At 40.4% G+C, this 22,216-nt stretch overlaps 1 protein-coding gene across 1 annotated transcript in view; it reads right to left on the reverse strand.

Annotated features, from left to right (window-relative positions):
- Positions 1 to 22,216, reverse strand: part of RAPGEF5 (Rap guanine nucleotide exchange factor 5) — a 157,552-nt gene that overhangs the window by 93,777 nt on the left and 41,559 nt on the right. Inside the window, 2 exon segments of the mRNA XM_036400876.2 lie at positions 3,165 to 3,241; positions 19,431 to 19,479. Of these exon segments, the coding sequence (XP_036256769.1) occupies positions 3,165 to 3,241; positions 19,431 to 19,479 (126 nt within the window).

Genomic DNA, 22,216 nt, shown 5'->3' on the forward strand with positions numbered 1-22,216 from the left:
GGCTGTGGAGGCACTTTTTGTACCTTCCTGTTGTGCTGCCCTTGTTCAGGAATGGCACTTCCCATTTTAGTGCTCCCACTTGAGACTAATTGAGGTCTTGCTCCCTCACCCTTCTCCTCCTCCACCTCCTTTGGGTAGCTGAAGAGGAGAATTGGAGGCACAAAAGGTAAAGATCACAGGCTGAGACAAGAACAATTTACTGAAAACAGCAATGAGATAAGAAAACAAACCATAAAAGCCACAGTAATAATTATATATAGGGTACAAATAAGAAATGATACACATGGAAACCCCTCAACAATAGACAGTACCCAACCAATCCCTCCACAATATCCCAGCCTGGAAGAGAATCCTTACCCCTGCCTCCACCAATGATAGGAGGTTGTATAGAATAGCCTCTAGGTCCTGGCTATTGCAAAAGCTAACCCTGTCCTGGCTGGAACCAGGACATGTGTCCAGAGAAGGTAGTCCATGACCTACAACAGCCACCTAGTAGAAATATACATTTTAACATGTCCCCTCCTCCTGTCACAGTTCTTTCATTTAAAGAGTTGCAGAGAACATGAAAAAAAAATTCTTATTTAATTGGGTCTCCAGAGGATAAAAAATTTCTGGGAGGGTTAAGGTATTATTAAATTAACTGCACACGTTTAGCTCTGGGAGTAAAGAATGCACTTGAAACACATAAGGCCAAACCTGTTTTTTCATCATTAAGAAAAAAAAAAAACTATTAATCTTTTAGTTTTGGTTTCCTCACTTATACTGACTTCTCACTACAAATCCTTCTGTTAAATACTTGTAAGAAAACATCCAGGTCAATTGAATAATTAATTGATGACAGCTTCTAAAACCTGGTTAGGAAAATGTTGTCAGTCTCCAATTACTGGTCATTTTCACTTCTCAATACAAATTTAATTTTCAAGCAATACTTTGGAAGCTGTTAGACAAAAGGGTAAAGGCAAGTCACCCTACTTGCAAAGCACGATTTTGATTTTCAGTTTGTGCAGGCACATATTCTCCAAAACCCTTGTTGGTGCTTAGACCTCTAATTTGTGTAGACCAAAACAAATACAATTACTAACATATGTGAAGGTGACAATCAAAAATTTGCATTGTTTAACTGGCTTTACCTTATTGAATGATAAATGAATATGCCTTACAGTAAAGCTTTGCTACCATTCATGGCTCAAAATTACAATAACTAAGTGTGTTTATGTAATATTTGAAATTAAATTTTAAAAAGTGTAATGGAAATAAAAGCAAATTATTCACTACTGAGAGTGGAAAGAGGAAGATGCTGACAATATACTTTCTGTTTCAACATATCCATTGGAAAATATTCCCTCTGCATAGGTCATAAATGAGCATCTAGCAATGACACAGAGGTGAATTAACACATCCCTAGGAAGACAAGATGGGATCTTTTATTTACATAATTTACATTGTTCACAGCATGCTTGCTTTTGAAAATTCCCTTGCTAGTTTTTTTCCACACTTCTACCAGTTTTGTCAACTAACTCAAGTGTAAATCAAGCCTCTCTCCCACAGAGCACTGTTGAGAGCAGGCACCACACCCTTCAATTCTATTAACAGAAGGTTTGTGGTGGTTTGGTTTTCTTTCACCATACCTCTCTCTCTTTCTGTAGCTGGTGAAAAAATATAATTATTACTGGCTTCACCTTTAATCAACCTGAAAATTTCAAACCATGTGCCACTGCCTCAAAAGACAAGATGTCTTGCTTTGCTCCAGTCATGCACAGTTCCACTAAAATGAAAAATATCATTCACTCCTCTAAAACAAACTCAAACATATTTGGCCTTCATTGGATGTCATTTTTATGGTGTTAACAAACTGGAGCAAACACTACTTTGATAATACTCCTGCTCTCCTCCCAGCAGAGCACATGAACACTTTTGTTAACTGCTCATTTAATAATTGTACCATTTTAAATGTGTTTCATATTCTTTCAAATTTTAGAAGCTGGTTTCCAGTCAATTAAAATCTGGGTGAATCAATACCCCAATAATAAATTTTTATGGGCTTTTATAATTATTTCAGGGTAATCTTATTAGCTGGCAACATAGGAGCTTTGCATGTGCATTGTCTATGTCATAAATGGGAATAAACATTTTCAAAAAACTATAACTACAGAAACTAAGTAGAACTGAAAATACATTAAATCATTCCCGTCCCCCCCTAAAAAAGTCCAATGAAAAAACAGAAATCCAAATTTTTGTGCAGTGAGGTCAGTGTTTCCCTCTGGGTCCTTCTTATATCTCTGTAATGCACTCTTGGCTACATGGCTTGTACCCTTTCAGCTAGGCTTGTTCACAGACATCAGCATAAATCCTGCCTTTCTTGCACACAACTTTTCAGTTTGGCAAGATGTTAGGGAGATAAATCAGAGGCAGGAATGGCAAGCTGCATATAGGGGAAGGAGAAAAGGTGGCAACAGGTGGGGAATACAACATTTGGAAGAGAAACAGAAGGAGAAAAAAAACAGTCAAGACTGGGAAAAATCAATTTTAAATTAAAAGCAATAATCAGTACCAGTACAATGAGCAGCACAGTTGCACTTGCACAGCTTGAACGCATGAATGGAATGATTGAATGAATTGCAGATTAATCTAAAAAGATTCACAGAATTAAAAAGGGTAAGCAATCCCACAATAAAATACTCTAAAAGGCAGTTTAGTTTCTTCTGAGAAATATCCAGAAGTGTGCTTTGGTTGTAAATGAGGGCAGTTAGGGAAAAAAAGAAGAAGGTTGCTGCTTGCACTTGAGTGACTAATAAGTATCCCTATTTCATTGCATGTCTACTTACAGTGATTAAAATTCAATCAAAATGTCATATGCCCTTGCCTCCTAAACCACATCTCATTTTACTTTCACATCTGGTATATGCTATGTGTATTATCTAAAAGGAGCAGAAAGATAGCTGAAGAATGCTGTCCAATTGCAACATCATGGGATTAATTCCCAGAATAATCATCAATCTTATTCTAAATAGTCACATAAGATGAGATCTAGCAGACTTGCTCCCTCCTACATGCTCCCTGCACAGAACATCGAGGAAAATTCATTTCCCAGAGCTATTTTAAGCAGTTCCTCAACTTGCAGATCTGGAAACATTCCCAAGACTCCATTAAGCTTACACATGTACCTGTGCATCAGAGGTATCCTTGAGATCTTCTAGTCCTCTTAGTTCTTGACTGCTGTTTTCTTCATTTTGATGAATTGCTAAAAATAAGAAGAGGAATATATTGGAAGCAGGCAGGTTTAAATCACAAAAAGCAGCAAAGTGGCATGGCCCACTTTAGATCAAATAGGATAACCGTTCAAGGAATATTTAAACTTTAGCATTCTAGTAAACTCCTGGAGTGGTTTTGGACAGATCCTATAAGGTACACCTTATTGGGTTTGGAAAAATGCTAAATACAGCATACTTTATTTTTCCCCATGCAGTAAAATCCAGTACTAAATAGTTATAGTCATGCTACTGTTAGTCCTGATAAAACAATGACATTTAAAAGAACTTCAACTTTTCCATACATAGTAACAAGATATCATGACTCCTAAGCAATAAAAAAAAAAAAATAAGATCTCCCTCTTCTTCCATTATATTGCAGAAGGTCAGGTCAGACTAAACAAAATAAGCAGATTTATTCCTCACCTCAGACTTGGAAAATTCCTTGTAAGCAAAGTGATGTCAATCTTAACAAACATAGCCACTAGCCATGAAAATCATCTCCAGAAATAAATGGTAGCAGGAGATGTTTTATTGAAAGTTCTTGCTGCTGGCACAATAGAAGAAATGAGCAACCCCACCCAATTAACATGACTTAAATCACTTAAAACCAGAAAGTTTTGCTAGACTTTAAAGTTTTGTATCAAATTTGTAATCCCCTGAATGATCAAAACCAGAGCTAGGGGTTTATCTGTCTAAAGAAACAAGGAACCCCTTGAGAAAGAGCACCTCAGATTTCTGTGTTGCAAGCAGTTTCATCTCTAAGCAGTTTTACTCTCTATACCCCGAGCTACCCTTTCAGTCAGCACAGCCACCTGCTGTATTTTGGTGGGACATTGAGCCCTCAGATGTTCTGAAATGTGACAAGATGGGAGAGTCAGACCCACATATGTATGAAACACATACAAGGTGACTTTACCTTATACTGTACACATCACCTTAGAAGATATCTTTGATCTTGAGGACATATTGAGTGATTTCCTGGTTCAGCCACAGCATTTGTGACACCAGAAGCATCCTTGAAGCAGCAGAGCTGTCACATCTATTTCCTGAAAAACACCTCATGGCTCATGGCTTTGCTGGATGGGTGGAAGGGCTGAGCTGGTGTGCTTCTTCCTGCCCACCTCCTCTCTCCTTCACCCCTGTGTACCTGAGCTGCTCATCAGGCTGCATCTGAGCAGCCACAGCCCAGAACACAGTGTGTTCAGACAAGGATCACCAGTCCTGTGTTGCCTTAAAACTATGTCTGCAAGCTGAGGCAGCCCAGGATTTGATTGATGAGCAAAGGCAGCAGGAGGAGGGCTGGCAGGTAGCAGTACCACCTTCTCTCACCTATGCAATCCTCAGCCTGAATCTTCAGCCATAACCAGGTTATCATGGCCAAACTCATACATCTAATGTGAGCCATGAGGTTCAGCTTGGTGTGCCTGCATGGGTGCTCTGGGTCTGCTGCAGACAAAAAGCAGCCTAATGTTTAGGCAGCATCTAGCAACTTAAAAGAAAAGTAACTTTGGACTGTTCTTTACCTCTAAAATAAATTGTACGGATTTATTTTTTCTTATGGCAGGATTGCTGCTGATATTGTTATGCCATACAGGATATAATTTTGTTTCTTGCTCCACAGTTATGCTATGAAAAAAAAGGTATTAAAAATGTAATTATAAAGGGGGAAATAAGTCATTCTGTCAATACAGTTTAGTCCATTACAGGATCTTTTTAAATCCATTATCAGATTTCTGACATAAATCTTCACCGTTGGGTTTGCAGGCATCACTTTACCAGCAAACCTCTGAAATGCAAGGTGAATACTGAGAACAGCGGGTCAGACTGTAGCTGCAACAGACAGCATGTATAATGGGCATTAGATCCCAGCATATTTAAAGCTAGGCAAAACCAAAACACTCTTGGGATTTTGTGGCATATCTCTACCCCAGTCTGGAAAAGGAACCTGGATAATGACCCAGTAATGAGAGGGATGGCCTGAGCAGCCATGTGGGACTCCTGCTTTTCTGGTGCAGGGCAGGGCTTCTAAAGGCAACCTATTTTATCCATCCAGGCTGGGGGGTCTGTGCAGTTCCTTCCTGTGTAACCCACCTCCCAGCCTTCCTCCCCAAGAGCTGCCTCATCCTCTTGCACAGTCCCACACGAGCATGACCCTGTTCTACCCACTGCCACTGTGAGAGACATGGAGCATTCAGGACATTGATTTGTTGACCCCTACAGAACAACCTGCCTGAGACAGGAATGCAGCAATACCAGAAGGCATTAACAAATGCTGAAAATCGGTTGTTTGAGCAATATCTCAAATTGTTAAGTCTGCGGTAGCAAAACATTCGCCCAATTCTCCTTTCAATTTTCTGATTTCTTCTATAATCAGTTTGCTCTAGGCACTCATGGGCAAAATATCCCCCCAGACTCTGGCTATTAATCATGGCATTTAGAGGAGTGGCACCTTGCTGGTAACAGGGCCGTGAGTCGAGGTTTAAGTGATTTACATTGATCCAGCCGGTGTTTCCACAGTCCTGAGCAGATGGGAGCTCCACAAACAGCTGTGCCAGGGGAAAAGGTTAGTGCCTGCCAACAGGCTTCTTGTCACAGGCCTCAATTACAAGTGTCCCCTTTCCTGCCAGTGCCAGAGCAACCACCCCAGAGCATCTACAACCAAAGTGAACAGGGAGACATTCAGGGAGCAGCACCTCTGGCTGACCTGGCTGGGCAGGCAGGTGAGAGGATGGTGTCTGGCCAGGGAGACAGTGACAAGCAGCAAACACCCAGAAAGGAGGGCAGCAAGATCTCTTACCTGGCACAAAGGGGAAGAGAAAGAGGGTGCATGTCCACAACCCCCAATGAATATAGCTATCCTTGAGTGTTGAATGATTTTAACATGAGCTCTTTTAAAGATGATGAGAAAATTGCCTCAGTTTAAGTGCACTCTGAGTGGCTTAAAAAAATAAAAATGAAAAAAAAAAAGTTTTTATATCAGCAATTTCACAACTCAAGTCCAAAAAGCCTGAATAAGTTTATCATCCAGACCCAGCTCTCCTTGGCTTCAATGTTGTTTAGACTGTGTAAGGAATGTAGAAAAGAAGCCATAAATATTTTCTTAAAGGAAAAGAAAAACAACAGACCTCACACTGACGTTCTTGCAGCTCTCTTGGGAGAGAAGGAGCATTTGACCTCTTTTTCATGAAATTTCCATCACAAACTTGATTTTTTTGTCCTCCTTGCCTCTTATCCAAATCCATAAGGACCAGCCACAAGTAAACCATTTAACTTCACCCAGGGAGCAACACTCAAGGAATCACACCATCTCATACCTTTTCCCCATCACAAGAACACAGTCCCTCGAAGGCTGAAGTGGCCACACACACAAGCAACATCCTCTAATTATATTTTCTTGGTTTCTGTAGGAAAATGTTACTATGTGTTTTGTCTATAAAACAGTGAAAACACACGTATTTCTTAAAATATTCTGGTATCTTTAGAAATTTATGGTACTGGGGGCCATCACATACATGTAAGAAATTGATTGCAGTATTTTTGGACACAGGATGCCTCCTAACCCTGTAACAACTCATAGACATTCCTTGAATTGGCCAGGTTCTCATGTGTTACTGTGCAAGCAATACAAGTTCCATCAAAAAAATATAAGAATTCGAGGATAATTTCCTACTTACTGTTAGCTGGCCATTTGTTTTTTGATAAAAAAAACTGACATTGCAAATTCAACCATAGGAAAAGCAAGCGGAAGCTTAGGGTGGGATGGGAAAGTATTTCCCAGGCAAATGCTGATTCTGGAATTGTACAAACAAAAAAAAGTTGTGAACTTTGGAGCTGAGCCAAACATTTCCTTCTCCACCACCATAAATCCAGCTTTGCTCCCTGATACAAATATCCCAGCATGTTTTACAAAGCAGCAATAAAAGGGAAAGGCAAAGGTAGTTAATGCCGATCTATATGTATCCATTTAATATTATATTTGGGTTCAGGCTTGAGAGCTGAGACAGGAAAAAAAATACAAACAAATATAGAGCGATCAGTTCCCTTTTCTACCTGCAGCATTTCTCCTTTGGAGGAAAGGTCACTGTGAGTGGAAAAAAAAGTCAAATGAGCATTAACTTGTTAATGTGCAGTTCAAATATATCCATTTGCAAATTAGTCTGGGGAATTCAAGATTTTGATGTTTTATGGTCACTTAAGGATCATAAAGGCCATAATCTGATCTCAGTTCCTTGTGGCCCCACAGAGCACAGCTGAGATTTTGCTAGTAGATTCTTCTGTAAACTTATGTCAGGACAGAGAACTCTTGTGGGGGAGAGGTTTGTCCTTTAGTAATTCCATTTCAGATCATTAAATCAGCAGGAAAAAATAATCAAGAAATAAGAAACCAAAAGAAATCATTTTGTACCTGCTACTACGGCAGAATGAGCCATCACACGGGGGTGTGAAAGGAAAGGGAACGTAACCATTGCTCACACTGGAACCGACCAACTCTGATCCCCCTGCTTTTACAGCCGTGCCACAAAGTTTAGTGTAGATTCAAGGCTTTGGAAGGGATTTGTCTTTCCAGCAGCAAGGAACACAACACACAGGCTAAAGGGGTCACCTTAGCTATACAGGCTGGCACCCACTGGGGGTAACAACAGATACCAGCAGCACGACAGACCTTCCCCTGCCCATGGAAGAATCTGCCAAGGTTACCCACAGAGCAATGCCTCCATGACACACTCTGCTTTATGCCACAAACTTGAAGGTAATTAATTACATTAATTACATTTGATGAGCAAGATTTTTAAAAGTCACATAATATTACGAGCGCATTATTTCATTTCAATGCTTTGTCTTGTTCAATATAGCAGAATCATTTGCCCAACTGAAAGTGGGAAGGACAGTTAAAAAAAAATTCACACATAAAGCAACTCCTGGAACCCACAGCGTTGTAATCTTCCCAGAGGCTTTGCTTTATTGTGCTTTCTTCCTTTTCTATAAATGAAATTTCTTCTTTCTACCCCTTCTGGCTGCAAAGATAACCTTCTCAACACAAACCAAGGCACCAGCGTCATTCCGCTGCTGCAGCCAGCCCGACTGGAACAATAACACCAGGAGAGGTGTGAACTTCCTCCTTTGGCTTAATAGGGTGTTAACTGTGAGAGCTAATTATTTAAATGCTTAGGAAAGGACTGCCATCACAGTTAACCATTTTGCTGCTGAACAACAGGCAAGGACATCTGTCCATCTGTAAGCAGCAGGCTCTGGGTGGCACCCACATGTCCATTCCAGTTTAGCTTCCTATCACTGCTGGCTGTCCCACACCCCGGTACTGACTGCTCCCACTCTGTGCTGCCATAAGGCATTTGGGATTTTTGGATTGGCAAAGGATTACTACCAACCTGGCCGAGAACAGAGCACGCAGGAAGTAGGCAGGGGGACAGGACAGCCCTCAAGGTATCGCTGCTGCCAGACCTCTTGTGCCACACAACTCCAGCTGCAGCCCTCGAGCTTGCTGTGAAATCTATCCATCTAATCCATTTATCCACCTGATTTTGGGGGACAAGAGCCCATAAAGCACCTTCAGCCGACATGCTTCTGCACTGCCCTAGGCTGCTCCTAAGACCAAACTCGCTTAGCCTGCTGCAAACCCTCTGGCACAGCCTCAGTAGCAGCCGAGCGTGGGGGATTCCAGCTGCACAAACACTGCCAGGCTCACCTGGGACTGCATAGGCTGCATGGGGACTTCACTGCCCCCACAGCCCCTCCAGAGGTAGCTCTGCTTGCCATACAAAGCTCGGTCACCCCTAAGGCTCTATTGCTTATGAACTCAGAGATGCTCCTTCATTTCAAATGCAGACATTAATTTATTATTTAGTATTGTTCTTTACCCTGCTAACGTCCTAGAACATCAAACTAGTCTGCCCTTTGTATGATTTCAGTCTTTTCAGTACTCTGTGATCACAATTCATGTATGAATCTCTTTCATCTAGCCAGTAAGTAAAAGGCACCTACGTGCTGTCTACAGATAGCAGACATATTCCCACCTTGGAGGAGTTAAAGAGACTTCTGAACACAGGGACTTAGTTTATTTGACAAGCCAGCAGACTTTCACTGCCTCATCCCTGCTGGATGGTTACAGCCTGTTGTGGGAGTTTTTTTGTCCCTGTCAAACCATCAAGACCTCAGGAATCTGCAAGAATATTCCCCGGGGAGAAGGCTCCAGAACTGCCAGCAGCCTGCACCAGTTGATTTATTGTCAGCTTCTGAGAAGCTCACAACTTCTAGATTCTTCTTATATTCCAAATTTTTAAGAGAAATGTTTGTTTCTCTTCTGAAATTTTTGGGGTTTTTTTTGTTTTATTTTGTTTTGGGGTTTTTTGGGTTTTTTTGTTTTGTTTTGGGGTTTTTTCCCAATGGAAGTTGCTGGCGTGAAGCTTTTAAGAAAAAACACAACCCCCCATTTTATTTTTTTTTAATCACACAACTAAGCTAATTTCATTATTTCTGAAAACTTTACTGTTATTTTGAACAATGGAACTTGTGATATCCCTTGGTGTTCTTTGTGGAGGGTATACAGCGAGCTCTAGGGAGGTTGGTTACTATGGCAGCTCTGAGCTGTTTGACAGTGTTATAATGTTTGCTGATGCTTATTAATTTATCAGAGTGGAAAAAAATGAATAGCTCATACTGACACCACTGGGGAAACTAAAAGCCAGATCCTCTAGGCTATGTAGAGCACTAGTGCTGAGCAATGGAAAAGAAGATGAGCAGCCAGTAAATGCTTTGCAAACCTTGGATTTGGAGACCATTTTAGACCAGACCACATCCTCATGCATGTTCCTGCATTTTCCAAGTTCTGTTTCCAAACCAAAAGGGAAAACTAACAAGCACTGAGTATCTCTGAAATCCCCAAAAGCTGCTTGTAAGAGAGCAATAATCCCAGGAACAAAACCTTCCAACTGAGAATTGGTTCCTTATTTACCATGAAAGAGTAATCTTTTCTCAGAAATTACTGAAAAGAGAAAGCTTTTTAAGCTCATCCTTAACATGTTTCCTTTTATTAGCAATACAAAAATTGCCTTTGAGCTTTCTTATTCCTTCCTGCTACTTCTGCATATATACATGCAAATTACCATACAGATTTCCCTTCACTGAGTACATTACATATCTCTGAAACAGTTGGCAGACCCCTGGGGGGGTGTTGCCCAGACAGCTGTGCAATCAGCTGAGTAAATCAGCTAATTAAAGAAACAAAGAAAATGCAAAAATTATTAGAGACAGGCTCCCCCTTACAGCATTGTTCAGCACCTCTGTATGTAAAAAGCTCAGCAAGCACAAGATGGAATAAAGGTACTTGTAAATCAGTGAAAGAATTATTGCACAAGAGACAACGATGCCATTTTCTCTCAAACCCTAATCTGGGATGCTCTGATATTTATGCTTTGTAGTTTAAATCAATTTAACATAAATTACTGCAGCATTTTATTTTACAATTACAAAAGTGCGAAATGTAATGTTGGTCTCATAACTGACTTCTGTACTTAAAAAATAGTCATTAACTCCTGCTTGACCTTAGGTGTAGAACTAATATTGAATTTGCACAGAGGGTACTCATTATTCTGATTAGTTTCCATGCAGAAAAAGAAGTTCCCAAGGGTTCTAGTGCTACAAGCCATTTCACAAATCTCAGATAGGAAACAGGACTCCAGAAAATGATGCAAGAGCATTTCCTCTCATTTCAGAGTTTATCAAAAGGAACAGATAACAGCAAGGGTAGGTATCTCCAATCTAAACAGAGCAAAGTCACTGTGGTAAGAAAGGAGGCTGGCAGATGTGGATTTGGTCTTGCTGATCACCATTAAGGCGCCATTCCTTCCCACTGCTTCTAAATGACCACAGGAAGGACAAACTTGAGTTTAAATGAGGCTCAGTCTGCCTAAATTATATAGCCATTATAAATAAAAAAATGAGTGTACCAAGTAAAGCCACCAATATTTCCCAGCTCAGTCAGAAAATGGTCATTTCACATTACTGTACAACTGGTTTTGTTAGGAACTTCTGTTTATTTTATTTATAAGAACCAAAGCCCCAGGCTCTTATATCTGGCTTTGAAGGTCCATATTTCATGCAAGGTAGAGGTGCATTTGAGCAACAAAATTTGTAAAACACCTCTGGCTAAACGAGACAGGCATTTTTTAATAGATAAACAACTACAGTTGATTCATGTGGCCAGAGGAGATTTGGTTTTCAATGCCCGGCCCTTTGTGATGCATGCAAAGATAAAGCCATATTTCATACTCACCTTGTGAACATATGAGGTCATATTTTTATCAAGGAGAAAAAAAATGAAAATTATATGAAAATGTTGTAGGATTACTACAGGAACAGATAAAATCAAGGGGTTTTGTACCAATTGTAGCTCAAGGGGAACCATTTGATGCTTGAATGCAGAAAGTTTTAAATTTTATCTAGTAATTGTAGATATTTGTTCTCATGTGCATGATTTTAATTTTTCTTTTTTTTAAATCACATGGTAGTGAATGTACCTATAACAGTTTTGTCTGAAGTTAGATGATAGAAGGATGGAGAAGAAAGACCCTATCAAATGATCAGAGAATGGTTGCTGGGAACAGATCAAACAAGGAGGTATGGGCTGTTGCTGAGCAGGCTGGTGCAAAGAGAAACAGGGCTCTATTCCATGGAAACATCCCCCAGGCATGGCCAGGAAAGGAGCAGGAAACAAAGAAGACTCTGAATAAATAAATTCTGTGAATTCATTGTAAATGCCTCTCCCAAAGCCCCAGTAAACAAAACATTCACCTGGGGGTTGTTTTTTGTACAACTGCTGTCTTTGTGCCCTTACTGTGCTGCCTCTTTTTGCATATGTGCAAAATATCTTTACACAGCTACTCTGCATTGCTGATTTCTTCTATGTGAGTATCTTAGATCACTCAGAAAGAACCGTGCCCAAGGTCCTACAACAACTGCAAAACCAAAACCATAAACTGCCGAAATCCCTCTCACCACAATTCCCAGCAGAGAGCTCTTTTCCTTCTTTTTCCGGGTCTGAGTCTATTCTGCTTTGTATCATCTGTTGAATACACAACAGCTGGTAAGTGTTACTCTGTAGTCCTTTCACTGATGTTGTCCAGGGCATTCCCCATTCCCAGCATCACCCAGGGTGGGCACAAATGAGCATCAATCCCCAGGTCTAGAAGGGGTATGATCCTGCCCTTTTGAAATGCTGTCATTTTCTGGGTGTGCTTGATTGCAGGAATAATGGAAGAATCCCATGTGATGCAATACATCATAGTAAACCCCGCTGGCCCCTAGGGTTAGGGATTCCCTTCAATAGGGCACAGAATGTTTTAAAGGGATTGCTTAAAGAAACAAACATGATTAAAATCATAGAATCACACATAAATTATGCTGAGTTGGAAGGGACCCATCAGGATCATCCCTGAGCAGGACACCCCAAGAATCACACCATGTGCCTGAGAGCATTGCCCCAAAGCTTCTTAAACTCAGAAACAGCTGGTGCTCTGACCACTTCCCTGGGGAGCCTGTTCTGGTGCCCAAGCACCCTCTGAGTGAAGAACCTTTCCCTGATATCCAAACTAAACCTCCTCTGACTCAACTTCATGCCATTTCCTTGAGCCCTGTCACCAGTCACGAGAGTGAAGAGATCAGTGCTGCCCCTCTGCTCCCCCCCATGATGGACCACTGTGAACTCTCCCTCAGCCTCTTCTTCTCTAGGCTGAGCAAACTAAGATCACCTCCCTTACTTCAATACCTGAAATTACAGACCTCAAAAAAGACCCCAAAGTACAGTGTAACTTTTAAAATATTGCTAGCTATGTTTTCAGGGGAAGCTTTTATTTTGGATCACATTTCAGTGGGCAGGGGAAAAGTAAAGATACAGTCACCATGACCTAACAGAAGCACAACAGTCCTGCACCTTCACTTTAAAAGTGGCCATTTCTCCAGGGTGAATCCTGTAAGTATCATTTGCAGAAGAATTTGCAGAAGAACCCTCATTCTACACAGTTTACTAATTTCAGCCCTTGCTTTAAACAATTGGGTGCTTGGAGGAACTGGAAGTTGTAATGGAATGAGGCACTACTTAAGTAAGCAAACCTATTGAAAAGAAATATGAGGAGAACAGAAAAGCAGTAAGATCCTACTGATTCACCCTTTTCCCACCCTTCAAATTTTCTTATTTTTTTCACAAGGGAAAATGCACACCTCTCTGGCACATGACTGTCACTTTAATCTATAAATAGGACCAAGTTTTTTCATACCTCATTATGCCCTTTTTCAGTGGCATAAGTGGTAACAAACCATGCGCATTTTACTCCAAAGATATTGAATACCTGGTTGTTTATGAAACGTAAATTCAATAGTCTTTAATATGTTTGAAACTTACACAAAATGCTGAACTGGTCAATTCTTGAATGACCTTTGATCATGTACTTGTTATGTAATTTTTCAAGTGTGTATACAAACCTCACTAAAATTTGTAATGATTTTCATTTTCTATATAAAAACACTTCTACAAGTGAATAGAATGAATAACGTAGCATAGGACATTCAGATAGCACCATATGACAAAACTTCTGCTAATTATAGTAGAATAAATTTACTGAGAAGTCTCAGAAGGATCTGTACTACTTGAGGAAATGGGCTGAAAGATAAAGATGCAGTTTTCTGAATTAACTAAGCTGATAAAACAGCTTAATGGTGCCAAGAGTGTCTTACTGGGCTCCTTCCCACACACCTCCACCTCTCCACCCTGATAAGAAGCTGCCACCCTCACTTTGCATCAACTCCAGCACATGCTGCTGCTATACTGTATGCTGCTGTGCCTGCCCCATCTCAAAAGTATATAATAGATGTAGCAAAGATAATCAGATTTAATGGAAGACGTTTGGTATGAGGAATGACTGGTGAAACAGCCGGGAAATGAGACAACTCACAGGGGTATGACAGATGTGCACAAAATCCTGAATAGTATAAAGACAAATAGGGAATGGATTATTCACCACTCTCTGTCAGCAAAGAGCTGTATCACAACAGAGTGAGGGTCATAGCAATGTGTTAAAAAAAAAAAAAACCAAGAAAAAATATGTTTTAACATACTCCACACGTGAATTGTGAGACGTGCTGCCGTAAGAGATGATGAAGGTCAGGAATATAAGCAGGCTTAAAAAGCAATTTGATAAATTAATGGAGAAAAGGTCCAGCAAGGGTTACCTACCACAGCACTATGGATACACCAAGATCCCTCTATCACAGGCTGGTAGATGCTGAGTATGTACACAGAAGAACTGTACTCGCTCTGTTTCTCTACTCTAAGCATCCCCTACTCATCACTCATGGTAGGAGCATGGCTGAATGGACTTTTAACCTGACCCAGCCTGACTGTTCTCATGTGTTTAACTGGGCTGACATTGCCTGCAGTGTGTTGGAGTCAAGTCACGCAATCAGCCCTGACAGCAGTGCTGTGGAGGTGCTGCAGTGCCTGGGAAAAGGAATAGCTCTTCACAGCTTGCTTTTCATTCATGTCGGCAGAGCTCAAGCCCCAGTGACTGCTTCATATTGAATCGCCTGCACTAAAATAAAAATACGAAGCAAATCACATAGGCAGTTAGGTTCTGACAGAAGCAATACAAAAGAAAAGGGGAAGGCTGGCTATGCATACATATATGTAAGAATAGGGTGGAGGCAATCCAGAAGATCTCAAATATGGAGTTAATACATTGCAAAAGTCATATTATTATGAATTGTTATACATTATTATAAAGAAAATGTAAATGACATATTAAAAAATCAATAGAGCTTGCCAATTCAAGAATGGCATGACTAAAATGTATCTAATTATATAGTGGAAACCTTAATATCATTCATAAGGGGGAGAAAAACCACACACAAGTTCTAGGGCATTTGTGGCTGCCCTGCCTTTCACAGTGGGAAGGAGAAGCACCCACAGACCTGCTGCTGCTCCTGCAGTGCCTGGGGAGAAGCTGAGTCACCACCTTCTTACCTCACGCATACCCTGCCAGCTATTATCTTAATTAGCCCCTGTATTCATAAACACAAACACAAGAGCCATGCTCTTATCAATTGATCCTTTGCACAAATAAAGTTATAGAAATTCCTTTTTCTGTGAAGGGATTTGCTGGGTGATGCCATGGGTTTGTGCACAGAAATGCAAGGCATCTTGTTTGTGGATGGGATTAACAGCAGTACAAAGCATCTACGTGACAGGTTTTGATCAGTTCACATGTACCCGTGTAGCTTTGCCACCAGCTAAAGCCTCCTGCCTTAGGCTATTGGCTGCTTTTTATCCTTGTTTTAGCTCCCATCTCTAACACATAAGAAACATGTCACGAGCCATGACAAGCAATTGAGATAAATGCCAACCCTTGTAAACCTTCAGAGGGGAGGCCACATTTGTGTTAGGTTTCAGCACATTTGCAGAAGCTATCAGAAGCCAGCAAGGTATAAATAAACAAAACAATTTAATGCTGAGTGCCTGCAATTAAAGGAAAAGTTCCTTTCTGCTCCAGTTATTTGCTTCCCCAAGACCTTTTACCAAACCACAGAAGACAGCATTTAATCTATTTATTCCTAAGGTTAGGCAAGAATTATTTCAATGCATTTTTATAAGCCACAGAGAAGTGCACAAGCTCATTTCCCCCTCCTAGGTCACCTTTATCATGAGAGCTTTATTCTAATGAAATATAAATGTGATTTCAAGTCAACAGTGTTACCGAGGTCCATCAACACTTCAGAATTACAGACACTTATTTTACCCTGGTTTAGTTTTATTTGCAAAGCAACTAAAAGTGCTGAGCTCCCTCTGCATGAAGGCTCTCAAGCATGTCTCTGTCAGCATATGCCTTGTTGTCCGAGTGGTATACTTGCAGTACACATCTGGAATATGAAAACAGAGCTTTTTTCCCACAGCACAGAAGTTTTTAATTTTTCAGGCTCCTCATTTTTCTTTCAGCATCTGCCAGTTTTATGAATTTCTCCTATTCTTCTACACCACAGGAAAAACAGCAGAACAGCTTTTGGGGATAGACATTCTACCCCACACCCTGCTGGTGTTTTATTTTCGAGTAGCAGACATTCCCCATCAAGTCAGATCCTGTACTAGCAAGAATTTGATACTGTGCCCTACCCCACAGGAGGCTCAGGTCTGTACCTCGGTATTTGTCAGCAGATACAGTGTGGAAATCTCTGCCACAACCAGAACTGTAATAGTTGCAATTACTACCTGTCCCATACATATAATAGGTAGCAAACCCACACATCATTTAAACAAAACTAAACTGTTTCATTCAGGTAACCAAAGGCAATGCTTGCCCCCTGCCCTCCAAACACAGAAAACCTTCCTACTTGGAACCTCCTCACCTCTTGCACAGGGAGCTGTGGTGTTATGTGCTTGTGAAGTGCTTTCCATGCAACTTAACATAGTGACTACTACAGCAGTTCTAGACAAATAATGCAAAAACTTAAATCAGCCAGTTTTTCTAGTACAATTCAATCACTGTGAAGTGTTTCTCTAAGAGCAGAGGTACATTCAGAAATTAAACTAATTCAGGAATACATTATATAGTCCTTGCATTAGGCAAAAATGCTTTTTTTTTTTTTTTTTTATGGGGGGAGGGGGGCTACTGATCTCTAGGAAAGCTTTTAATTAATAAACCAATTACCCTCTGTAGCCAGGTTCCAGGCAGCAGGTTTGGACCATGCCCATTTGCCTGCCCTCCCCACTCACAAATCCCAGGGTGGATGAGCCAGGCTCCCACGCCATTCACACCAGCCTGGAAGCTACCCAGGGCAGCTGGCCCAAAAAGCCATGTTCCACTCTTTTCAAGCCAAAATAAACTCTTTGTCTGACTTTTGGGGGCTTATTTCCTGGAATTATATGGAATCTCGGAGAGGATTAGAGGAACAATATCTTTGAAAGATACTGTGGCTTACAGCTCCAGAAGTACTTTCTCTGAAACGTGCTTCACTTCACCAGGCACAGCAGACCAGAGCTTGATCACTCACAGTAACTGCTACACTGTGAATTTAACCACCAGCAATAAAATAAAGGAGCATAACCAACCACTCTAATTTACTCTGCACCTACTTTACCAAAGGCATTAACTTAAATTAGACCTTACAGTTATGCCTGATCATACTCCCCTTTTTTACAGGCATCCAAGATGGGGCATAAAGAAATGCAAATTTCAACAACAAGCACACACTAGTTAAACTGACTAAAGAGTTGTCTTTTGTTCAGATCTGAACAGATATTTTAAGTGTTTACATTAATGTATTAGGAAAGGCTGAACAGCACTGCAAAGCTCTATAAGGAGCTTTATTTTTTTAAGGCTGTAATTTTTAAGTGAAATATTTCTACCTGTACATTGAGGATTGCAATTACACCAGTAAAAAGGAGACTCCAAGAGATATTCTCCTTTTGGATATTCATCCCTTGCATCTCATTCCTAATGTAATGCCCACCCCATTTTCTACTCTAACAACCATCCACCAAAAGGAAATAAGAGACTACTTCAAGCTAAAAATAACTATTTTGGGGGAAAGATTTCTATTTATAGCTCATAGCCATAGAAATATTTCCAGACAAAACTGCTTAAAAGCAGAGAGATTTATTATACCTCCATGAGCAGGAAGTAAATATACATGGCACCATGCTCAGCCCATTTAGCAGCAAAACAAAAGATTACCTTGAGCAGTTCTTTAAAATAGCCTGTTTTCCTCTGCACTGAGCCAGAGCAGAAGCATTTCCATGTTCTGCCGTTACAAGTCAGGTGGGACTGGGGTGACACCAGGTAAGGGCAAGCAGCTGAGGGCTGTTGCCATCATAAACTATTATAGCACTTTCAGAAGTAAAGCTTTCCCATAGAAGAAATTCAGGTCTGAATTCACACTCACATTTGTGCTCACTTTCCAGAGATTTACATTTATAGATGAGTATGGGTATAACTTATGGATACTTCTATTTCCAGAAAAAAATAGCATCAAACTGTGTCTAGAGTATTTTTTTAATACTTACATTTTCACAAGAAAATATTGGCAGGTAGACCAGCCACATCTTCTTGGTGCCTCCAGTTTACAATAACATGATGTGTGTTGTGCGTGTGTGTAGTAAATTTTGTGCTGTACTTGTAAGTCACAGACAGACTGATAGAGATGCAGTACAATGAACAAGACAGAAAATAGCTCAAGTACAAGATTTGTGACTTTGATTTCTAGAAAAATCACTGAAAATCACAAGAGATGCTCCATGAAAATGCGCTCAAAGACCTCAAAGGCTTTGGGAACACGCTAATAATTTAAGGTCACTCCACCTCTGCTTTACTTTAGAAATACATTCAGCTTGGTGCAGAAGACACTGCACAAAGACACCAGAGAGTTAACCTGTAAAGAGTCAGGTCTGGCCAAATAGGTTCTTTTGGTTCCTGTGCAGTGCCTGGGAAACACAGCTTAGCTTGCTTGCCTCCTTCCTTGCCTCAGCAGTGCAGACTCCACCTGCTGAAGTGCCTGTGCTAACACACTCTGATGAGGCTGAGATGGCCACGTATTTCAGTGCTTTGCACTGTGGCACCAGCATTTCTTGGGAGTGCTTTTACTGGCAGAGACTTCCAGTTATCCAATTGCCTCTTCCCTTCTCCTGCCCTGATCAGAGACTTGCCTCTCCAGCCATACAGAAGAAAAGGCAGGAAAGAACATCTCCGTGCATGAAGCTGTCCTTTTGCTTTAGCAGTAAGAAAAACACCTGGCTGGGCTGGTAAAAGGCAGAAAAGATAATGGCATGAGATACTGGATGATAAAAAAAAAAAAGGAAAGTTACCAACCTATTTGTCTTAAATTGAAGTCAAATAAAGACATCAGCTTTTTTTATAAAGAGCAAGCCTAGAGAAAATAGTGATTTTGGTCAGAGAGGCCCAAGTTGAACTAAAACACTGATTTTATTTGTTAGGTTGTTATACATAAAGAGCTAGATGGAGAGAAGCTTAGCTGTAATTGCATTGTGCTGTATACACAGATTCTCCATCAGTATCTTTTCTTCCCCATATTAAAAAGACAGCAGTGACTATTCAGATACTTCAAGAAATGACAAAAGGGAACAGCATTACAAAAACCCCTGTGAAGTTCAGCCTGACTCACCTGACTTCCTTGCTTTCAAGGCAATGACAGCAGCCAGTTCTCTCTGTACCTAAAATATCAGGAAAAGAAAAGGATGGTTAAAGTTCCTGGCACAGTCAAATAAAACAGAATGCAACACTGGCAAGATAAGAGCTATCAATGCTTTGCAGCAATCAACTGCATGTGGAATTATGCCTGGTTTTGAAACTACAGTCAGTTTTCCTAGCAAATCTATCTCCTTTTCAGTTGGGAATTCTGTGACTTTAATTTCATGTAAATACCCCACATTCCTTAGGGAGTGGGCAATTCAGTAGCCTGACCTGTAATTTATTTGCACAGCATATCTCTTTCACAAGTACACACTTAAATCTTCTCCCTTCCCTTGTTACATATTTGTTTTGCCTCTGATGAGCACACTGTAATGCTGGATTTATTGTGTGACTGCAGAATAAGAGAGTCCTTCATGCTGAGGTTTGACAGAGGTTCCTCCTGTATATAATTGACCTTCACTTTTTAGATCTTCCAAGAACAAACAACCTCTCTAGTAGCGTGGCTGAGAATTGCTGGACCAAAATTTCACTTGGGATGAAAATGCAGAAGTCAGGGCTATTTTTAGTTTTACAGGGTCCCTCACTAGCCTGTAAAACAGCCCTGCCATGCTAACCAGCTCCCTTACTCATCCTCTTGTCTCTGTATTCTTCATATTCTCTGTATAGACCAGCTATTCTCTCTTTAGCCAGCTCAACTCAACATCCACTTTTCTCCATAGGTCTATTCCTTTTTATATAATTTCTTTCTCTATAATTTTTCTATATATTATTTTTATGCTTCCTGCTTCTTCACTGCCATCATCTGTCCCACTGCAGCTGCTTGCACTTGGCCTAGAGCACCAAATGCTCTCTGCTACATACACCTTACAATTTCTTCAATTTTCCCAAGACAGGTTGTTTTCAGTATTTAAAAAAACCAAAACAATATGGCACATTCCAATTTTTTCTAGGAATTGTCCCACCTCTCTGTACAAAGCCTCCAGCAGTGCATACTAGCCATCCTGTCTAACAGACCTAGGCAAGGCTCAAGGCTATGCTGCAGTGGGAGGTTTGACATGCAGTTTCTGAGAGACATGAAATTTCAGACATCATTCTCAAGATATGTGGCTCAGTCATAAGGCAAAAAGCCCACAAAGGATTCCCAAAGCAACACAATTACTAAACTGTCTATGTCTCACTCTCATGTCTCTGAAGAGAAGTTTGAAAATGTGAAAGAAGAATAGTTAACATTATATTGGTCTGAGCAGAAAGACAAAATCATTCGGGACATCTCAGTACAATGGTAACCGCAGATCCTCAGGAGCCATGCAGCAGTACACTCTGCATGTGGAACAAGCCAGTCACACCAGAGGCCACATCCTTCCTCTGCTTGCATCCTTCTTTCCTTTGTGGCAAAGGACCAAAAAGACTTTTTTGCTGTCCTTGCAAGGGAAAAGGATCTTTTCTATTCCTTGATGCTGCCCTGCTGAGAGGGACGGAGTTCTCTGCCACTCCAAGCAGGAAAATATGAAGGCAATGCCATGGTTTTCTTAAATGTCATCCTGTTTCCAGCACAATTGTGCAAGCTGGCAGTATTACCTTCCCTTCCTTCCTTCCTGTACACTCATTCCCATGTCTGGAGAAATATTAATCATAGGTAATATAAGCATAAACTTCAAGTAAAATGGGAAAGAACAGAAAAACAACTCATGCGCTTCCTTGCAGCAATTGCTATACACAAGTATTATAATAATACATACAAGCTATCTAATAAAGAACAGGATTTTCAATAAAAGCCCAATTTGTTCCTGAACAACAACACCATGACTTTTCATGGCTACACTTCTCAGACCCTCTCCCTTCATTAAATTCAAAAGGTACCCATGTCAATTCTGGTCTATTTTCACAGGTTACTGACAGTGAGAAGCATTTCACTGATGTCTCATCTTTATCTTAGCATTTAATAAATGCATAATCCTAAGCTTATGCTTAAGAGACATTACAACCTGAAACAATTGCAAATGTATCTCTTAACCCAATCAAACATTCAAGAAATGCAAACATCTCCATGGCTGCAAAGAAAAACCCATCTTGTCAGAAGAAAAGGCAACATTGTGGCATCCTGCAGTTGTATTTACAATATTACTTTTGCTTATAAGGTGACACCTTTTAGGTTTGAAAGATAGTGCTAAAATCGCAGGCAATTAAAAGGCTGGGCTTCTATATTTTGTCTACATCAAGCTAAATATCTCATAGTTTGCTGCTGGCCAGGAATGCAGCTGCTCTTTTACTTAACCTGAGCAAAATCCTTTAGATTAAGCAGGAGGAAAATATAGTTTCTCTGGTGTTAACAGTGAGAAAAATTTCCTTCATCAAAGGGTTCCATCATGACAATCTGAGGTCCCTCTCATAGGATTCACTCCAATCACAAAGAACTGGTACTGCTGAGCAGTACTGGATTCGAGTGGTGCCCCTAGATTTCATAATCTATATGCTTTTGTCTATTTTAGCATAAATGTACTTGACATCCCTGCTGGACATGCAATTCCTCTGCATCATTACCCCAATGGAAATCCATGTATAACACTCACTCCTCACTGCACACATGCTACCCATTATCATGCTTCTTCCTAACAGGATTTCAGTCACTGCCTGTTTGACGAAATCGATAGTCGCACATCACATTGAAGATAATAATGCAGACACAAAATATAATATATAAACAAGGACTATGCCTACCATATTGACATATTAAATTTTAAAATATGTTTTATACAT

The sequence above is a fragment of the Molothrus ater genome, chromosome 1, assembly GCF_012460135.2.
Source record: "Molothrus ater isolate BHLD 08-10-18 breed brown headed cowbird chromosome 1, BPBGC_Mater_1.1, whole genome shotgun sequence".
NCBI classification, from domain to species: Eukaryota; Metazoa; Chordata; class Aves; order Passeriformes; family Icteridae; genus Molothrus; species Molothrus ater.